The sequence below is a fragment of the Lodderomyces elongisporus genome, chromosome 6, assembly GCF_030384665.1.
Source record: "Lodderomyces elongisporus chromosome 6, complete sequence".
NCBI lineage: Eukaryota > Fungi > Ascomycota > Pichiomycetes > Serinales > Debaryomycetaceae > Lodderomyces > Lodderomyces elongisporus.
The window spans coordinates 962,051-980,968 of record NC_083678.1 but is presented as its reverse complement, the minus strand read 5'-3'; the positions used below and the strand labels follow the sequence as shown (position 1 = coordinate 980,968).

The 18,918-nt window shown below is 35.6% G+C and overlaps 9 protein-coding genes across 9 annotated transcripts; 6 read left to right on the top strand and 3 right to left on the bottom strand. All coding sequences in view use genetic code 12, as the record gives it.

Moving 5' to 3' along the window:
• Positions 1-211: 211 nt before the first annotated feature.
• Positions 212-4,354, top strand: YTA7 (TAT-binding protein-like protein 7, AAA ATPase; the record flags this gene model as incomplete). Its single annotated transcript, XM_001524943.2, has 1 exon — positions 212-4,354. The coding sequence occupies one exon, from the start codon at positions 212-214 to the stop codon at positions 4,352-4,354; it is 4,143 nt and encodes a 1,380-aa protein (XP_001524993.2).
• A 321-nt stretch (positions 4,355-4,675) lies between these two features.
• Positions 4,676-5,011, bottom strand: SPT4 (transcription elongation factor spt4; the record flags this gene model as incomplete). The annotated part of the gene is made up of 1 exon (XM_001524942.1): positions 4,676-5,011. The coding sequence occupies one exon, from the start codon at positions 5,009-5,011 to the stop codon at positions 4,676-4,678; it is 336 nt and encodes a 111-aa protein (XP_001524992.1).
• A 351-nt stretch (positions 5,012-5,362) lies between these two features.
• On the top strand, positions 5,363-6,388 carry COX18 (Cytochrome c oxidase assembly protein cox18, mitochondrial; the record flags this gene model as incomplete). Its single annotated transcript, XM_001524941.1, has 1 exon — positions 5,363-6,388. One exon carries the CDS (start codon positions 5,363-5,365, stop codon positions 6,386-6,388), a length of 1,026 nt encoding a protein of 341 aa, XP_001524991.2.
• Positions 6,389-6,826: 438 nt separating this feature from the next.
• On the top strand, positions 6,827-7,852 carry PVL30_004843 (uncharacterized protein; the record flags this gene model as incomplete). The annotated part of the gene is made up of 1 exon (XM_001524940.1): positions 6,827-7,852. One exon carries the CDS (start codon positions 6,827-6,829, stop codon positions 7,850-7,852), a length of 1,026 nt encoding a protein of 341 aa, XP_001524990.2.
• Positions 7,853-8,280: 428 nt separating this feature from the next.
• PVL30_004842 (uncharacterized protein) lies at positions 8,281-8,829 on the top strand (the record flags this gene model as incomplete). The annotated part of the gene is made up of 1 exon (XM_001524939.2): positions 8,281-8,829. The coding sequence occupies one exon, from the start codon at positions 8,281-8,283 to the stop codon at positions 8,827-8,829; it is 549 nt and encodes a 182-aa protein (XP_001524989.2).
• A 252-nt stretch (positions 8,830-9,081) lies between these two features.
• On the bottom strand, positions 9,082-9,801 carry PVL30_004841 (uncharacterized protein; the record flags this gene model as incomplete). The annotated part of the gene is made up of 1 exon (XM_001524938.2): positions 9,082-9,801. The coding sequence occupies one exon, from the start codon at positions 9,799-9,801 to the stop codon at positions 9,082-9,084; it is 720 nt and encodes a 239-aa protein (XP_001524988.2).
• Positions 9,802-12,290: 2,489 nt separating this feature from the next.
• PVL30_004840 (uncharacterized protein) lies at positions 12,291-13,208 on the top strand (the record flags this gene model as incomplete). Its single annotated transcript, XM_001524937.1, has 1 exon — positions 12,291-13,208. One exon carries the CDS (start codon positions 12,291-12,293, stop codon positions 13,206-13,208), a length of 918 nt encoding a protein of 305 aa, XP_001524987.1.
• A 752-nt stretch (positions 13,209-13,960) lies between these two features.
• Positions 13,961-14,749, top strand: PVL30_004839 (uncharacterized protein; the record flags this gene model as incomplete). Its single annotated transcript, XM_001524936.2, has 1 exon — positions 13,961-14,749. One exon carries the CDS (start codon positions 13,961-13,963, stop codon positions 14,747-14,749), a length of 789 nt encoding a protein of 262 aa, XP_001524986.2.
• A 405-nt stretch (positions 14,750-15,154) lies between these two features.
• PVL30_004838 (uncharacterized protein) lies at positions 15,155-16,717 on the bottom strand (the record flags this gene model as incomplete). Its single annotated transcript, XM_001524935.2, has 1 exon — positions 15,155-16,717. The coding sequence occupies one exon, from the start codon at positions 16,715-16,717 to the stop codon at positions 15,155-15,157; it is 1,563 nt and encodes a 520-aa protein (XP_001524985.2).
• Positions 16,718-18,918: the final 2,201 nt, after the last annotated feature.

Genomic DNA, 18,918 nt, shown 5'->3' with positions numbered 1-18,918 from the left:
GTATTTAAAGTGTTGCATTTATTCTTTTTTTTTCTTTGTTTTCTTTTTTTTTTTTTCTTCTCAAAGCCTTTTTTATTAGGAAGAGCACAATTTACACATTCTTGACCGTGATACAACTTATTATTTTCAATATTTCATAGCTTGATAAATCTATACTCCATAAATCACAATTCAAAAATCCAATTAAAAACCAATTTATAATTAATTGAAAATGCGGCGTAAAAATACTACAAGATACGATACCGATGAATACTCTTCTGAAGAGAGCGATGATCATAAGCCAAAGAGAAGGTCCTTGAAAAGAGCATCATACAAGGAAGAGGATGATGAAGACGATGAATACAATGAATTTGAGAAAGCAGTTAATGAAGAAGTGGATTTAGCAAAGAACACTGTTAGCCAGAACAATGGCAATTCAAGTGAACAAAATGGCCATGAAGTTGGAAATGAAGGGAGAGAGGTTGCTGTGAAGAATGAAGAAGAAGAACATGATGAAGAAGAGGAGGAGGAGGAGGAAGATCCACTTGCTGAGCCCTCCTCGCCAGAAAAAGATGATGACGACGAAGAGGATTATAACGAGGATGCATTCAATGACGAGTCTGACGAGGATGAGGTTTCTCGACCAAGGAAAAGGAAGCGTCAACTGAACTCACAAGGAAGAAGTAGGAGTCGCAGACGACATGTGGAGTCCGATGACGAAGACTTTCATGGTAGCGATGATGACGACGACGACGATGATGATGATGATCTCTTGCTTGATGACGACGATTTTGTTGAGAGAAAAAAACGTGAGGCATTTATCGTGGAGGACGAGAATGAATGGGACGAAGAAGATGATATTCTGTTTGGATCGAAATCGAAATCGAAATCTAAACCGAGATCGAGATCAAAATCGAAAAAGAAAAGAAATAATAATACAACGAGAAAGGAAAGAACACAAACTCCAGAGGCAAGACGAACTACACGATCGGGTAAGTTTCTCGAAGAAACTGATAATTTGGTCAATACAACGATTGAAGAAGGCGATGACGATGATATTAAGCGCGAAATTGCAGAACTATACGATTCCTCACCGATCCATGAATCAGAACCGGCCCCACACAAGTTACGACAGCGCGCTCGTGTCGACTATACAATTCCGCCTCCAATAATGAATGATATTCCGATTGAGAGAACAACTACTCCAACCGGTGTTAGAGGTAGGAGAGGTAGACCAGCAAGGCAAAACGAATTTAGACAGCTATTGTACCCAACGGCAGGTCCCTTTGGTGGTAGCGACGTAATATCACTATTTGGAACAAACATTCCTCCAGGAGGGATCCCATTACCAGGAGTCAACAATGAGAACAACTTGACTGCCATAGGAAATAACATTAGTGATTCAGATTCTTCTGAAGATGAAATAGCTCCAATCAATGGTGAAGCAACAGTTTCGAAAAAAGTACCGAAAAAGGACAAGACTACCGGGGGCAAATTAATAACTGGTGGGTCAGATGACAAGAAAAAGAAGAATAACCTTAGTGATACCGATCCTTTGGGTGTCGATATGAATATTGATTTTTCTGCAGTTGGAGGTTTGGACAACTATATTAATCAATTGAAAGAGATGGTTGCGTTGCCATTGTTGTACCCTGAACTTTACCAAAACTTTGCGATTACTCCACCAAGAGGTGTATTGTTCCATGGTCCCCCTGGTACAGGTAAGACTTTGATGGCTAGAGCCCTTGCTGCAAGCTGTTCCACTTCTGAGAGAAAAATCACGTTCTTTATGAGAAAAGGTGCTGATTGTTTGAGTAAATGGGTTGGTGAGGCAGAAAGACAGCTTCGATTGCTTTTTGAAGAAGCGAAAAACCAACAACCATCGATTATATTCTTTGATGAAATTGATGGGTTAGCACCTGTGCGTTCATCAAAGCAGGAACAGATCCACGCCAGTATTGTGTCCACTTTATTGGCCTTGATGGATGGGATGGATAATAGAGGACAAGTTATTGTGATTGGTGCGACAAACAGACCAGATGCAGTAGACCCGGCATTAAGAAGACCAGGTCGATTTGATAGAGAGTTTTACTTTCCACTTCCTGATATCAATGCTCGTAAAGAGATTTTGAAGATCCAAACGCGGAAATGGGTCCCTTCTTTAGACGATACATTTATAGGCCATTTGGCAGAGCTCACTAAGGGATACGGAGGTGCGGATTTGAGAGCATTGTGTACAGAGGCAGCACTCAATAGTATCCAACGGAAATACCCACAAATATATGAAAGCAACCACAAATTGCAAGTCAATCCATCAAAAGTCAAAGTGATTGCCAAAGATTTTATGCAAGCTTTGGATAAAATTGTTCCTTCGAGCGCACGATCTACTTCGGGAGGTTCATCTCCTCTTCCTGACCGCTTAAAGCCATTGTTAGAGCACGAATTCAATCATATCATTACTAAATTGAATAATTTGCTTCCGGCCTCATCTTCTTCAATTTCCTCCACCTTAGTAGGAGGAAAAAAGAAAATGACTGCATTGGAAGAGGCAAAGTACTTGGATCCAACAATCAATGATCCCGATGGTGGATTTTACAAGCAGCAGCTCTTGAAAAACTTGGAAAGTTCAAGAGTTTGTAAACCTCATTTATTGATAAGCGGGGCTGAGGGTAATGGCCAGCAATACCTCGGTGCAGCCATTCTCAATTATTTAGAGGGTTTTCAAGTACAATCTTTAGATTTAGGAACGATGTTTGGAGACTCCACTCGCACGCCCGAGCTGACTATAATCCAAGCATTCATTGAAGCCAAGAGACACCAACCCGCAATTATCTTGATTCCTAGTATAGATGTGTGGTTTGAGGTTTTACCGTTTTCGGCAAAAGCAACGTTGACTAGCTTGCTTCGTGGCCTCAAGAGCAATGAAAAAGTGTTATTGCTTGGTATTGCCGAGTGTCCAGTAGGCGACTTGCCCCATGATATCAGAGCATTATTTGGATTCGAAAGTCCAACAAATAATATCTCATTAAGAATTCCGACAAGAGAAGAAAGAGATAAATTCTTTGAAACCTTGTGGAAAACACTTGCCATGAGACCTTTTGAATTTATCAATGACTTACAAAATAGACCAAAAAGAAAACTAAAGGTGTTGCCAATTGTCGAGCAAGAGATTAATGCATCAGATGGGGAAATTGCCAAGAGGAAATTGAAAGAACAAGAGTATAACGATACAAAATTAAAGAATGTGCTCAAGATTAAGTTGGCAAGTTTGATGGATTTATTCAAAGTGCGTTATAAACGATTTAAGAAGCCAATTGTTGACGAGAACTTACTTTACCATTTGTTTGATCCTTCTGTTTTGGACAACCCGCTCAACAACTACCAAGTTTTGTACATTCGTTCAGAGGATCCCGGTTGTGAAAATATGATCAAGGATTTAACCACGGGCCATAATTATTATAATATGGACTTGGATACTATTGAGGAGCGGTTGTGGAATGGGTTTTATAGTGAGCCTAAGCAATTTTTAAAAGATTTGAGGCTAATTTTGAAAGATAGCATTACTTCTGGTGACCGCGATCGTGTTTTAAAGGCAAACGAAATGATTACAAATGCACAATTTGGTATCGACGATTTCTCAACTCCCGAGTTTATCAAATCGTGTAAAGAGATGAGAGAACGGGATTTGATTAGGCAAAAGAAATTGCTTAGTGAGCATGAAAAGTTGAAGCAAAAGTTAGTAGCAGCAGATGCAACTCTTCTTGATCAAGCCAAGATATTGGCACCTGCTGAAGAAGGCCACAACAACAACAGCAACACGGAAGTGGTGGCACCCAACAGTGAAATAAAAGCTGACACTGAGCAACCACAGGGCAACAATAGTTCTATACACATGGTATTGAGTAGTAATAGAGTAGATGAACCTGTGAGGGTTGAATCAAATATTAACGGTATTATCAATGATACTGGCGATAATAATACTACTGCTACTACTACTTCTACTATTGCTACTGCTACTATTAACAACAACAACAACGATCTTAGCAGAAACAATGAATCAATTGCTCTGCAAGATGGCAAGAATGTTACAGAAGCCGAAAAGTTAGGAGATGTTGCTATGGAAGAAGATTCAGAATCTGAAGCTGAATCTGAAGTAAATTTTGACACTACTAAGGAGGTCAAGCTCGATACAGTTGAAGTAGATGCATTAAAAAACAAGGTTTTGGAATTCACTGAGAGTTACAATGTTGAGAAATTAGAACTTGTGATGGCTAGACTAATGGATGTTATCTGGACAGACAGAAACGAGTGGAACAAAGCATCAACTTTGAAAGCGATTAAACAAACCATTTTGTCTTTAGAACAAACTTTATAAAGCAGGAATTTATTGGAGTATAGGAGAGAGGAAACATTGAAGAGGTAAAGGTGGGCTTAGGGGGTGGAAAGGAGGGGAAAGCAAAGGAAGAGGGAAGAAATAATGCCGAAAATATAGAGGAATATAGCTAGATAAACTGGGTTAGAAGAACACTCTATGGTGTCCACACCAAAAGTTTTCTCTCGATTCCACTAGTAAAATAAATGAAAAATAAAACAAAATATATAGTTGACTTTATTGACCCTAACGATTGAATTGCACTCTTATAATACATAGAATCTATCTCTTTCTTTCTTTCTTTCTTTCTTTTTTTTCCCCTTTCTAATCCTCGGCCGTTCCATCTCGAGGCCTATAATACACATCAGCTCGCTCCAAACTGTCCACCACATCGAGTGGTAATTTTCCATTAACTTTCACAGCGTATAGTCCGGGTACGAAACTATCTATCCTTAGCCACCTCGCCACCCATGACCCTTTATTATCTTGGCCAAGTGCCACCAAGCCTTCAAAAGATGGTGATGTGCACTCTGCTATCTGTGCACTATCGCTGGCAAAATGCAATAACGACTCGCAGTTGGGGCACCCAATAGCTTTAAACTTTTTCATTGGCTGTATGATTCCGCATAGCATGCATGCTCTTTCCGATTTCGTCGACATTTAACAAATATGTAATATTCTGGATATCTAAAGTGAATTTTAGAAATATGAAAATGTTATTCCCTCAGATGAAGTTCCAACGTGTTGTGTTTAAGATGTTGTATAGACCTTGTGGTTTCAAGTTGTTGAGCATCCTACATCAACAATTCTACTGATTTTTTGTGCGACACTTTTTGTTTTCCTACTTTTTTTTTGCTCTTTTTTCTCTCTTTTACATTTTTACATTTTTTTACTTTCTTTTACTTTTAAGTCTTTTTCTCTCTAATTTCTTTTAGTTTTCTTCAAAGATTTCTTTTCAATCTTTGATAGTATCTTTTACACATCAAATAGAGCTTTACTATATTGGGGAAAATGATAGCTAGGTCTGCTGCACGTTATAATTTAACTCATAGATGTGGATCAATCCTACCGTTTCAGCTACAGCCACAAATACTGCTACAACTGCAGCAGCAGCAGCAGCAGCAACAACAAACACTGCATGTACCGCTTCAATTTACACAAGTACGACAGCTCTCCTCATTTGACCACAATGCCATAATAACAGGTTTTACTGAATCCTTCCAGACCATTCATGAATACACTCATTTACCATGGTGGGCTCTAATCCCCTTGAGTACATTTGCATTGAGATCAGTATGGACATTGCCCTTGGCCATAATGCAGAGAAAGAGGATACAAAAACAGAGTTCATTAAAACCCATAGTTAGTGCACTTGGCCCAGTGCTTAAGATGAATCTTGCCAAAAGGGTTCAGCAGGCCAAAACACTTCTGCAGAAACCAGAAACTGAGGACCATACAAGGGCCGCTCAGGCACCATTGGCAAATATGACCTACGAGCAAATATTATTGTTGAGTACAAAAGAAGTGCGGAAACGTCAAAAAGTATTATTCAAAAAACACGGTGTTCAGATATGGAAGAATTTCCTTTTACCTGCATGCCAGATCCCGCTTTGGATTATTATGTCATTGACTATGCGTGATTTGAGCGGTTGGTCATCTTGGGATAATATACACAACAAGGCTTTGGACCCTAGTCTTTATACCGAAGGTTGTCTTTGGTTCCAGGACCTTACTATTGCAGATCTGGCGCATATTTTCCCAGTGATATTGGGAATTATTTCCTTGTGCAATATCGAGTGGACTTTCAAGACATTGGAGCTTTCGCGTTTAACACAGAAGTTGAAATACAGACCAACGTTGACAGATGCAGTGGCCAATTTCTCAAGGTTATCAATTGTGTTTATGATGGCAATCTCTATACATGCACCAGCGGCATTGACATTGTATTGGATCAGCTCCCAGTTTTTTTCACTCATTCAAAATATATGGCTTGATTTGAAAATACCAATAACCTATTCTCCAAAAAAGAGGTTTTAAGGTTTTTGATTTAGAGTAAACTTTGGGGGTTTTATTTTATTTTACTTTAATTTTTTTTTTCTTTCCTTCATTAAATGTAAATAGGTCTTAATACATAACAAAGAATCATCAGATTTTTCAATAACAATGTATAGTTTTGGAAACTTTATGAGTATTTATGAAATGTCATAAGAATTTTCCCCAATGCTGTATTATTTATATATATAGCTATACAAAAATACACATATAGGTTGTGTTTGCGCGTGGTAAAAAAGAAAAAATTGGAAAATTGCGCGTTTGAGTAACGTCACCTTCCCCCCTCCCCCACCTTCCATAGTTTACAGTCACCTGTCCCTTCTCTTATTATGATTCTGCTAAATTTTTTATCTGAATTTTTCTAATCTTATCTTTTCCTTCTTCTTTTTTTTTATTTTTCACAAAATATTTCTTAATGGCACCATGAGTTTGCAGTATATTTGCAGGGCGAATGACAAGTTGTATAAACTGATTATCAAGGAGTTATCAGAACAGATACCCAAGAGATATGACGATGGGACAAAGACTTTTGCCGAGTTGGATGATTGGAAAAATGAGGAGTTACCACGGTTATTAAAGAAACGATTTACATCTTCACATGACAAGCTCACATATATAACCAAAGCAGAATTGGTTAATTTAATGGACTGGAAACTTGCCAAAGGTACATTTAGACCATCATTGCCAAAATTGATAAAGTCAAATAGTGAAGAGACCGTTAAGGAAGTTACCCAGAGAGGATTCCAAAATATACTAAGTTATCTAAAAGAGTTACCTAAACATTTTTGGATAGAGGCTACTGAGGATGAGTTGCAAAATTATTCCAAGGTTATAAGATCAACTTTCAAAATATTGTGTGAGCTAAAAGGAGTTGGCCCTGCAACGGCTAGTCTACTTTTAAGCTGTCTTTGTTCAATTTTCCCGAGATTAGCTCCTCCATATTTCAGCGACGAGAGCTTTATGTACTATGTTTTTGATGAGGCAAATGCCGACCATACAAAAAAGATAAAGTATAGCGTTAAGGAATATGCTGATGAATTGTTGCCTGTTTATTATGATCTACTAAAAGAAGCAAACAGCGAGTTATCCCCTGCAGTATTGGAGAAAGGTGCTTGGGCGTTAAAAACATATGACTTGCATCAAGATGATGCTCTTGTTAATGTTGAAAATCCCTTTGAAGGAGACGTAAAGTCGGAAAGTTGGAGAAAGTTTGAAAAACCAAAAAAGTCAGTGAAGACGCATGTTGAAGATGAAAAACATTTGAGTATGAAAACAGAGCCAAAAAAAGCTACGAAACGAAAACTGTCTGAAAAAGAAGATGTGATGCATGAGAAGAAAGATGATAAAAAGAGGACAAAAAAAGAGAGTTTGAAGAAGGAAGAAGCAAAGAAGGACGAAGGAAAGAAGAAAGATGCAAAGAAGAAAGGTACCAAGAAATTGAGAAGTTAAGTACTTACTTTTGGTCAAATTTTTTAAAATTAAAAAAACAAAAAAAAATTGAAAAGGAATAGACTTGTCTTTTCTCTTTTTTTCTTTACCCCCTCCAATTTCTTTGCTATTTGATGTATGATGTAATTATCCCTCAATTTTCCCCCAAAGTTTGTACAGTTAAATATTTTGCGCTCGCGCAATTCCAGGTACTTCTAGATTTATCTTTCCATCTCACTCACTCACTTACTCACTCTTTCTTTCACTTTATTTCAAACTAGTAAGTTTGATTCTTCACCAACAAGCATATTCTTCTATTTCTTTTTTTCTTTTTAACCTTTTTTTCTAAAAGACATATATATATATATATATATATATCGATCTGAAATAGAACACAAATCATAGAAGAAAAAAATTTCTTTCTCCCTCCTTCCAAAAGACCTTATATGATGATAATGATGAGTTTGATGAATAGTCGAGTCTACCTGTTAAAATTCCCCATACTTTCATTGAAAAGGCTGCTTGCTACTTATAAGAAGAATCCACAGATCTTCATACATGAGAAAGCTCCGCATACATTCAATTTTTCTCTTTCGAGGCAGCCACATTCCATTCCCATTGGGTCGTCGCAGTCTACTGACCCTACATCCTCCAACTTTATTCCTAATGCCAAATTTGAAACTATTTTGGAGAATGCAATGGCTAACAAAGTGTATGATGACTTTACGTTTATAATGGAGGCAGGTACAAATGCCAATTCGTTTATGCCGATATATGACTTTAGAGAGATTCCCAAATATTCAAGGACCCCCTATATTGAGGATGTGTTTGGATACGTACAAGTTGACGATAAGGGTCAGATTGTTCCAAACAGTTGGCAAAGAAATAGCATGTATGAAATCTGCAGTGGAAAGACTGGGTTGTGCAAATTTAGTGATTATATGTATGAGGTTCTACAAGAGCAATGCGAGAAAGTGAAAGAGAACTATAATGATTAAGCAGCAAGAACGGCCGATAAAGCACAAAAGGTGTTTCTTTGTTTGGATATATATATATATATATATATATATATATACGCACGAATTCTTTAACCTTTCTGCTCAATACAAGTGTCTGCCATTATAAGGGCTAGGCAATTCTCCCATACTCATTCTCTATTTTGTTTTCCATTCCTTTATTATATTTTTTTAATTTTGGTTCTATAATTTCTAAAAAAAAATTGTTTTTCCTTTTTTTTTTCTTTTTCGGTTTTACTTTGCGATAATGTCCTTGATGAACTTGACGACATCAACCAATTCTTCCTCGCTAGCGCTGTGTGCTACTCCGCTGTAAGTGTGGAATTGCAAGTTTTTGAAGCCCAACTTTGTCTTGTAGTATTCACTAGTCTTTTTACCAAAGTCGTATGCAATAATTGGATCAGCAGTGCCGTGGCCTTGGAAAACTGGTGTGTTAAAGTTGACGTCACTTACCAAGTATTTTTTCTCCAATTCTTCAGCTACTGGTGGAGAGCAGAATCCCGATAAGGCAACAACTCCGCCAATCTTGAAGTTTAATGTTGCCAATGTTGCCAATGAGATGGCGGCACCTTGACTGAATCCGCCAATGATGATTTTTTCTGCTGGGATGTTGTACTTGTTGATTTGTTCGTCAATCAATTCCTTAACGACATCGGTGATTGTTTTGAAAAAGCCAACTACATCCTGGCGGGCATTGGGGTTACCAAACTCGTAAATGTCAAACCAGCCTGGCATTCTCATACCTCCATTGACAGTTATGGGGATCTGTGGTGCGTTGGGAAATACGTAGTTGATGGAGTTTGCCACATCTGTGGGGATCAATTTTGTTTGGTTGATAATTTGTGGTAAAAAGCTCCATCCGTCTCCAGAGTCACCAAGACCGTGTAAGAAGATGATTGCTGCTTTTGCAGGGGTGGTTGTAGCAGGAGTTTTAATAGCTGAAATCAAACTCATTTTGAATTGTGTAAATGAAGCTAAAAGTATCAGAACAAAAACAACAAAAAGACAAGTTAGTAGTGGAGAAAATAGCCAGGTTTTTTTCATCAATTGTAAAGGTGTATTGAATTTTTGATTTTGATTTTAATTTTAATTTTAATTTTAATTTCTGTGCCTGTATTTTTTTTCTCTCTCTCTCTCTCTCTTTCCCTCATTTTATATACTAGATTAATGCTTGTTAAAAAGATTGGTTGGAGGTTAAGATATAGTGTGAATTATTAGTAATCTTATCTCATATTACGTAAAAGAAAACAAAAGCCCCCAGAAAAATAACAATAATAATAATAATAAATATAAAAATGTAATATATTCAATTGAATAATAAGAAGCATGGAATGTGCTACCACATGTATCCTTTTCTTTTCTTACTGTATTAGTAAAGAGAAAGATGTTGATGTGGAGGGAGGGGAAGGGAAGGGAAGGTATGGGGGAGGAGGTTGGTAAGCGGTAAGAAAAGAAATGATAATGTAGCTGGATTATTGGAAAAGAACAGGGTTTGAAGTAGTTTGAAGTAGTTTGAAGTATTTTAGCATGGTTTGATTGTTGTTAGTCATTGTAGATAATTAGGATGTGGTTTTTATGAATATAGAAACAAGGACAATGCTAGTGTTGTTGTTTTCTTTTTTCAATTCATATTTATGTTTCTATTTTGTTTCTGCTTTGATTTAGTTTGCAAGAGTATTCTCTACTGTTTGTATGGAATACTTTGTATGTTTGTATGTGTTGGGCTATTAATGACAAAAAGACAAAGTTGTACATACATATATATATATAAATACAAATTTGTTGTAAAGTGTATTGATAGCATTGCCAATCCTAAATAGTTGATTATCTTCTTTAGTAAAAATGTAAAGAAATATGTATATATATATATATATATATATATAAGGAGAAATTTTAAATCTTTGGGAAGATTCTATTTATGGTAAGATGGGTCTACCTATGAACAAAGAAATCGTTGTAGAGATTTGTTCTGTTGATCCAATCACATATTGTTTTAAAACCAGGTAGGTGAGAAGGTAAGTTGTAACCAGTATTGTTGCCATCTATAATACCATGTAGAGTATCTTTTAGATGCTAATAATTGTAGATTGGAAAAGCAAAAAGAGGAGAAGACGAGAAGACGAGAAGAGAAAGGGGGTTGGAAGAATAATGTCTGTTGATGTTATGGTGTTAGCTGTGTACTGTAACTGTAGTTGGAAGAAGTGTGCGGAGATAAGCCTCAACAGAATAAACTTGCAAAAATTGGCAGATATTGAAGCTTTCAGCATTTATGGAATCATCAAAAGAGAAAAGAGAAAAGAGAAAAGGGAAAAAACCAAAAGTCATTCATAAAAAACTTTATTAAACAATTGGCACACAATAATTATATATATAATGGAAACACGTAAATGCACAAAGCCCTAATTTTGTCAATTTGTTAGTGTTAATGTTTGTATCTAAAGATATCTATAACCTTAAATTTTCACATATACATGTATATATATATAGTATAAATGTTTATATACAATTTCTGCACGACCTTTACAATACATTATAGGCACAACACAACACAACACAACACAACACATCACATCACATCACAACACAGACAGACAGACAGACAGACACTATCATAATCACTCTATTTTATTATTAAACACTTTATTAATTTTGTGTTAGAGATCTTCACTCTCTCTTTTCCTCTACTCTACTCTATTTAGTATTATTCAATTGGTGTGTGGTTTTGTAACTCTTTGGCAAAGCCACACATACCACACAAGTAGACCCCCCGTCCCCCGTACGGCTGACTAAAAAAAAAACAAAAAACACTTTACGAACATTTCTACACATACTTGTATATATATTCTCCCCTCCCTCTGCACCCTTTCTGTCTCTTCTTTAAGTTGCAAATTGCTTGTGATTGGTCATTTACATTTAAAAAAGAGCAAGAAATTATTAATAATAATAATCAATAATAATAAGTAAAATTAGTCTTAAATATAAATTTATGTTAACAGAATGACGAAAGTAAAATAGATCAACCTTCTATACTGATCAGTGTATTGCATGAGCTTAGTTTTCTGTATAAATGTGCTTTATTCCACATTTAGTTTCCTTTACAAAGAGAAAAAAAAAACAAATGCTATATATAAACCCCAATATCTCTTGCAACTTCTTTGAGTACAATAACTACAGTATACTAGACCCATACCAACACAATTACCAACACAATTACCAACACAATTACCAACACAATTACCAACACAATTACCAACACAATTACCAACACAATTACCAACACCCACACATACACAGCCTACATAGAATTGTTTTTCCTTTTCTTTCTTTACTATCAATATTACTATTATTACTATTATTAATAATAATTTAATATCCATTTTTATAATTTTTTTTTCTTTATAATCTCCAATTTTTCTTAGGCAACAAAGGACAAGAAATAAATAATGGCACTTGCAAAACCATTGATCAGTACCCTTCTTAGAGGCTTCCAGTTCCTCTTTGCAATTATCTCCCTAGCCTTGGCAGGGTCTGTCTTATCAGACTTGGGCTTCAATTGGGATAGAATGTCATATGTGGTTGCTGTTGGCGTATTGAACATTGTCTACTTTTTCTACATTTTGATTGTTGTCCCATTTGGTTTAAATGGCCAATCACCCTCATTGGTGATTTTGATTGGTGAATCCATCTTTATGATCTTTTACCTTGCAGCATGGGCAGCAACTGCAGACGGCTTTCCAACACACTGCGGTCGCTATAGTGCATTTGATTACTACAACTACAATGGGTTTGACTCTTCAACGTGTCGTGCCTACCAAGCAGTACTTCCATTTACCTTGTTCAATTGGTTTTTATTTATTGCAAGCTTAGTCCTCTTTATTCTTTACACCTTGGTTCCACAAGTTAAGACTTTTGGCTTTAACAATACTATTGGATTAACAAATTTTCATTTTGGAGCAATCTTTTCTGACAATGAAGGTTTAAGCAGAAAAAGATGGTTTGGCACTTGGGGCAAGACAAAACGTGCAGAAGATGTAGATGAAGAAAAAGTGGTGGGAAATGGCACAATTCAACAAGATTCAGAAACTAATTATCAAACACAAGACTCTTTGGCACCAGGAGAAGGAGGAGGAGCTGCTTATACTACCACTACTAATTATCAAACACAGGACCCTGTTGCCAATGCACCAGGTACTGACACTAGTGCTAATTTAAATGAAAATGAAAATTCAAATTCAAATTCAAATGATAATACTCGCTTCACTACTGTAGATGGTGCTATTGCCCACGAACGTCCACAAGAAGGATACATTACCCACCCTTCAACACATTCGTCTCCAAGTGATGACTTGGACAACAAATGAATAACTATTTGATGCTTGGTACTGGAAGCATAACTTGTTTTGCTCAATTTACTCAAACTACTATAATTATTATTCCTTTTTGATTATTTTTTATAATTATTCTTTTGTTTCTTTTAGTCTACTTTAAAGTATATAAATTGCTATTCATTCAGTTGTGTATATTTCTTAAAGAGAAAAAAAGCACCAGCAAAATGATTTTCTTCAGCACACATCCTGTAATAAGATGCAGCAACAACAGCAGCAACAACAACAACAGTATAAGAAGGTGGGGAAAATAAATACTCTAAATGATACATTTTGGTTTCCCACCTTGTACATATACATATACACACATATTTCGAGAGAGAGAGAGAGAGAAAAATGAACCCCAAAAAAATAAGAAACAAAATATGCTGCAAAAAATTATAATAATAATAATAATAGTAATAATAATAATAATTTGTATTTAGGCGACTTTTCTCTCTCTCTCTCTCGCACCTAAAATTTTATATTTTTATTTTTATTATTTTATTTTATTTTATTTGATTTTTTTACAGCCAAATTGTAATACCACCTAAACCCCACCTGTTTATATACACTATATTGTCTCTTTTATACTCTCTTCTTTATATATATATTCTTTCCAAATTTTTCTTTTCTTTTTTACAACCAAATTGTACCGCAAACCTTTAACCAATCTCATATACAAAATTAGGAAGTTTGCTTTAATTTTAGAGAGAGAAACTTGGAAAATAGATTTACAAGAAAGAGATATGCCAACTGCTCAAATTGGAATAAGTATACTCCTACGTCTGTCGGAAACTATAGTTTCAAGCATCGTATTAGGATTGACTGCAAGATTCGTTTCGGATGAAGTGACTGGAAGAACTGTTTTCATCCTCATTACTTCAATAATCAGCTTACTATACCTTTGGTACATTGGGTTTTGGGTCCCAGTTGCATTTAATGGAAACTCGCCTTCAATAATAATTCTTTTTGGCGAGACTTTTAATATGGTCCTCTACTTGATCTCGTGGATTATTCTTGCAACAGAATTCCCAACAGACTGCAATACAGATAACGAGTGGAGCAAGACTAGCTGCCATATCTATCAAGCATTATTACCATTCACAATTCTTAACTGGATCTTGTTCACTACAACAACTGCTATTTATCTTGGAAAGGGGCTTTCGCCAGAATTACGAGAGTTTAGCCCCTTGCACATATTTGCACCATCAAATTACTTTTGGGGTAGTCTTTTCTTCAATTTGAACAAGACTTCCGAGATTAATATGCGGCCATTCCCATTCTGCTGTATTCCATATATTGGATCAAACAAGAGGAAAAACGACTTGGAAAAAACCCCAAATAGTGAGAACTTTGTAATAGATGATGAAGTTGAATCAGATGCTGGTGCTGATGCTGGTGCTGATGCTGGTGCTGAAACTAATGCGGAAACTAATGCTGAAACTAATGCAGATGCAAATATTGAACAAGAAGAGCAAATAACTGAAGATTCTTCAAATACAAAACAACACACTGTAGACGAAGCCAATATTTAAGTAAGAGAAGAACAAGAGAGGAAAAAAAATTTGATGAAAAACAAAAGAATAAATTGGTGAGCAACAATATTACTAGCAAATCTAATTACGACTAATTATGTATTGCAAATTGCTATAGCATTCAAATGTCAAATTTCCCTATCTCACAATGCTAATCAGTTTGTTTATAAGTTGTCAAGCCAATAAGTAATCAGCATATACTTATCTACTACTTTGCTATAAATATATACAGAATACATAAATATTTTCAATACCCACACCATCCTCTAAAACCAAAAAAAAAAAAGAAAAAAGTAAAAAAGTAAAAAAGTATAAAAAAAAAAGGAAAAATAGAAACAATAAAAAGGTAAAAAGACATATACCTGTATATGCCCCGTTTTATACACTTTTTTGTTTAAGAAAAAACTATACTCCTTGATTTATAATATCTTGGAACAATAACAATGCGGCTTCAGAGTCAACGATATCATAATGTCTGCTTGGCTTCAACATATTACCAAATGTCTTGTTGATACCGGTAAATGGAAAAGCTGAAACACACAATTTACTACAATGCTGGCCAAAGTTGTCGTTGTTATTGCCACTACTCTTTGAGTCCATGCTCAACCTTTGATCATTCTCAACCTTTTCTTCTTTGCACAACTGGCCCAACATGCCCTTTCCAGTGCCTCTTGTGTTCTTCATCTTCCAAATTTTTTCAAACTTAGCTGCTTCATATTTAGTATATGCCTGTACAATCCTCAAAGTCATATTCTTTAAAATTGTCGATTGGATAGTGACAAACTGTAAACCTAGTATAGATAGGGCTGAAACAATGACATCTGACTCGTCGTACTTGTTGATACGTTTGCTCCATTCCAAATACAGACATAGACTTGCTTCGTATACTAAAGAGTACTCTGGGTGTGTCAAGTGAAACTGGTATAATTCACTTTGGTTGTTTTGTCGACACATTTGTTCAACATCACCAAATTGTGACAAGTAACGAGAGCAATATGTTTGAAACTTTTCATAGCCTTCATAATCGCTCCATATAAGCTGTGTTGCCACCCCTTTACCATGATCGCTGCCCAATTCTCGAGACTCTTTTGTAAATTTCATATCTCCAGACTTTCTTTTTTCTTTGTTGTTAAAGTTTTTGATTCCAGATTCAAAGTTTGGTAGTTTTCGTGATATGATTTTTTCGTTAAAGTACAATAAACCATAGTGTATTGCATTGACTAGTAGGGTTAATAGTGTAGTCTTGGGCCATAGTAGACATACTTTACCGTGTGGTGTAACAAGGTTACCCAATCCGCATAGTAGCATATCTATTCTTTCTGGAACATATACTTGTAGATGGGATATGAGCTTGAGGTCTGAAATGCATACTTTTTCTTCATCCTTGTCGATACTTTGCTCACTTTTGAACAAGTCTATTTTGTTCTGCTCTAGTTTTATGGTTGAATATACTTGTTTGAATGCCTTGATATAGCATAGTGAGATGAGTAGATAGTATAACTTATCAATTTGGTCTTCATCTACTTGGGGTCCACCACGTAGTTGTGTTTCTAGACGCATTTCCTGTTGTAACTTTTCATATAGATGCTTACACAAGTTGAATGGGATCATTTCATTGAGTTCAAATTGGGCCAAGAGGGAATGTTGGTGGTGTTCTGATGTCGATACAGAATTAGTTACAGGAGTTGCACTTGCACTTGCGCTCGCACTTGAACTTGCATTTCTAGTCAATTCGTAGTCTGTCTCGTCATTTCCCTCTTCCTCTTCGATATCATCAACATTGTCATTGCTGTCCAACATGAGGCTTGTATGCTTGCCAAGAGGGACGGAGATGCGGTGAAAGTACTTTGACTTATTGGCATATGTGTTGGACGTGTTGGAAGCTGATGTGCTGGTTGAGTAATGGCTCTGAACACTATTGGGTGTTGAGGACCCTGCGTCGGAATCAACCTCATACAGCATAGTCATTAGTATTGGTATCTCCTAAAAAAAAAAGATCACTGAAAAAATAGATTTTTTAAAAAATTAAATTGTAATGTAGCAACAAGATTGGACCGAGATTTTCTTTTATTACTTTGCACAGCTTGTGTTAGTTATAAATAAGCAAGTAATTAGAAATACCTGGAGGTGGGGGGGGGGGGGAGGGTAAGCAAATGAAGCTATTGTTTAGTAATGGTTGTGCAAAAATTGTTTTAAACCCTCTATTAAAATTAGACGATGGGAAATATGTTTATATTTATATATTATGAACAAGGGTACGTATGTGAGACAACAGGGTTCTTATATTCTTATACTAATAATCTCTTGAATTTTTTGTTGCTGTTTCTTCAATTTTCCCTTTAATATTAAAAATTTAGATCTTTTATGTCCAGTAGAAACCTATTAGTGAATAGTCAGAAACTATAGTGACTATTTTCTCTATTATTTCTTTTCCTATTTTTTATTTTGGTACCAGCATTCATGGTTGCCGTTTATATTTTAATGGTTTATAATTTTTGTTGTATATTTTGATAGTGTCACTGAGGGTGGGAAATTTGAGAGGTAAGATTATTCACAGTGACAGATCGCTTGTTGTTGTTCCGCTTCTGCTTCTGTTTCTTTTTGCTTCCTCTTTTTTTTTGTGTTCTTTTTTGAATCAAGCAATTCCCTGTTTTTTTTTGAGTATTTTGTATTTTGTATTTTGTCTGCATTATAATACATCACCAAAGTACAAAAAACAGACAAAAACAAACAATAGGTTTAAGAAGGGTGGGGGGGGGGGGGTGAGAGGAAGATAATATTTGGATCTGTCATTGCCCTGTCATTGCCCTGACAAGCTCAGCCCAGTTCTTTCAGTTCTTTCAGTTCTTTCAGTTCCTGTGCTTATTCAGTCGAAGATCTTTTGCTTTTTAGCTCTTTTGCTCCTGTTTCGGCCTAAAATGCGTCGAGTTTTTCTTTCTTTCTTTCTTTCTTTCTTTCTTTCTTCTGCTTCCTCGTTAGTTTGCTGTTTTATTATTACTAATTATTAATTATAATTTGTGTTTGATTTTGTTTTTGACGCGTCCTGTGCATTATATGCTACAACTAGAGGCATTAATTGCAGTTTTTCATACAATTGTGAGCTTATTACACATTACAAAATCTACACATCTATACATTCACTTTTCTTTCGTTGAACCGATAATACCTACACTAATACTAATACTAAAACTACTACCACCACAAACTCAAATTTCCCATTCCTTCTTTTATCTCCCTTTCCAACCACCCCTTTCCTCTCCTTCCCCTTTAGTTTTTTTTTTCAGAATTAAGAAAAAAAAAAAAAAAATAGTACCATATGCAGGTACACCCTTAGATGCTTATTTGTATGATTCTACAATTGTTTTGGTTCAAATACACGACTTTGAGTACCTTCTCTTTTCCTCACTTTCTCTTTACCTCTTTACCTCTTTCTTTACCTCTCTATTTGTTTATTAAAAAAGAGAGAGAGAGAGAAAGGAACAGGAAAAAAAGTAAAGAAAACTGATCGTCGTTGAAGCAAAGATAAAATCCATCGTCAAGAAACAGAGGAATTGAGGATTGTCCCATTTGTTACAAAGACCACATTCTGCTCTCAAACTGTGGCTAGAGAATTTGTGAGTTTGTAAGCTTTCCCACCAGTTGACTTTACCACGTAGATTTTTGTTATGGTTTTATTCTATTGATTGTAGTATTCTCTTCATCAAAAATTACTATTGATTAAAGCTAAGTAATGTTGAAAATTTTAGCTTGAACTAAAGCCAAAATTACAAGGCGCAAGTAAAAAAAAAAAGTGTTGCTGCTGCAAAAAGCATTGATCTTCATTTGTAACTCTTTAAACAGTAAACAGCAATAGTATATACACATACAACCTTCTTTCACATCTATTATTTCATTTTATATATATATATATATATATCTTTTGTTGTTTAGTTAGTCTCACGTGACCATTTTCATCTCTTTTTTTTTATTATTTCCATTTTCAGGTAACTTGTGCGGCTTGTGAAAGATGCGTTTATTTGAGTGTCTCATCGCCATAATTTTATTTAAATACTTCCTTTATATTGAGTTGAGTTTAGTCACCAGCCTAATTCCTGTCCACCCCCCCTTTCCCTCTGCTCAACTCATATTAGATGCACACACCCATATATTAACCCAAACACACAAATTCA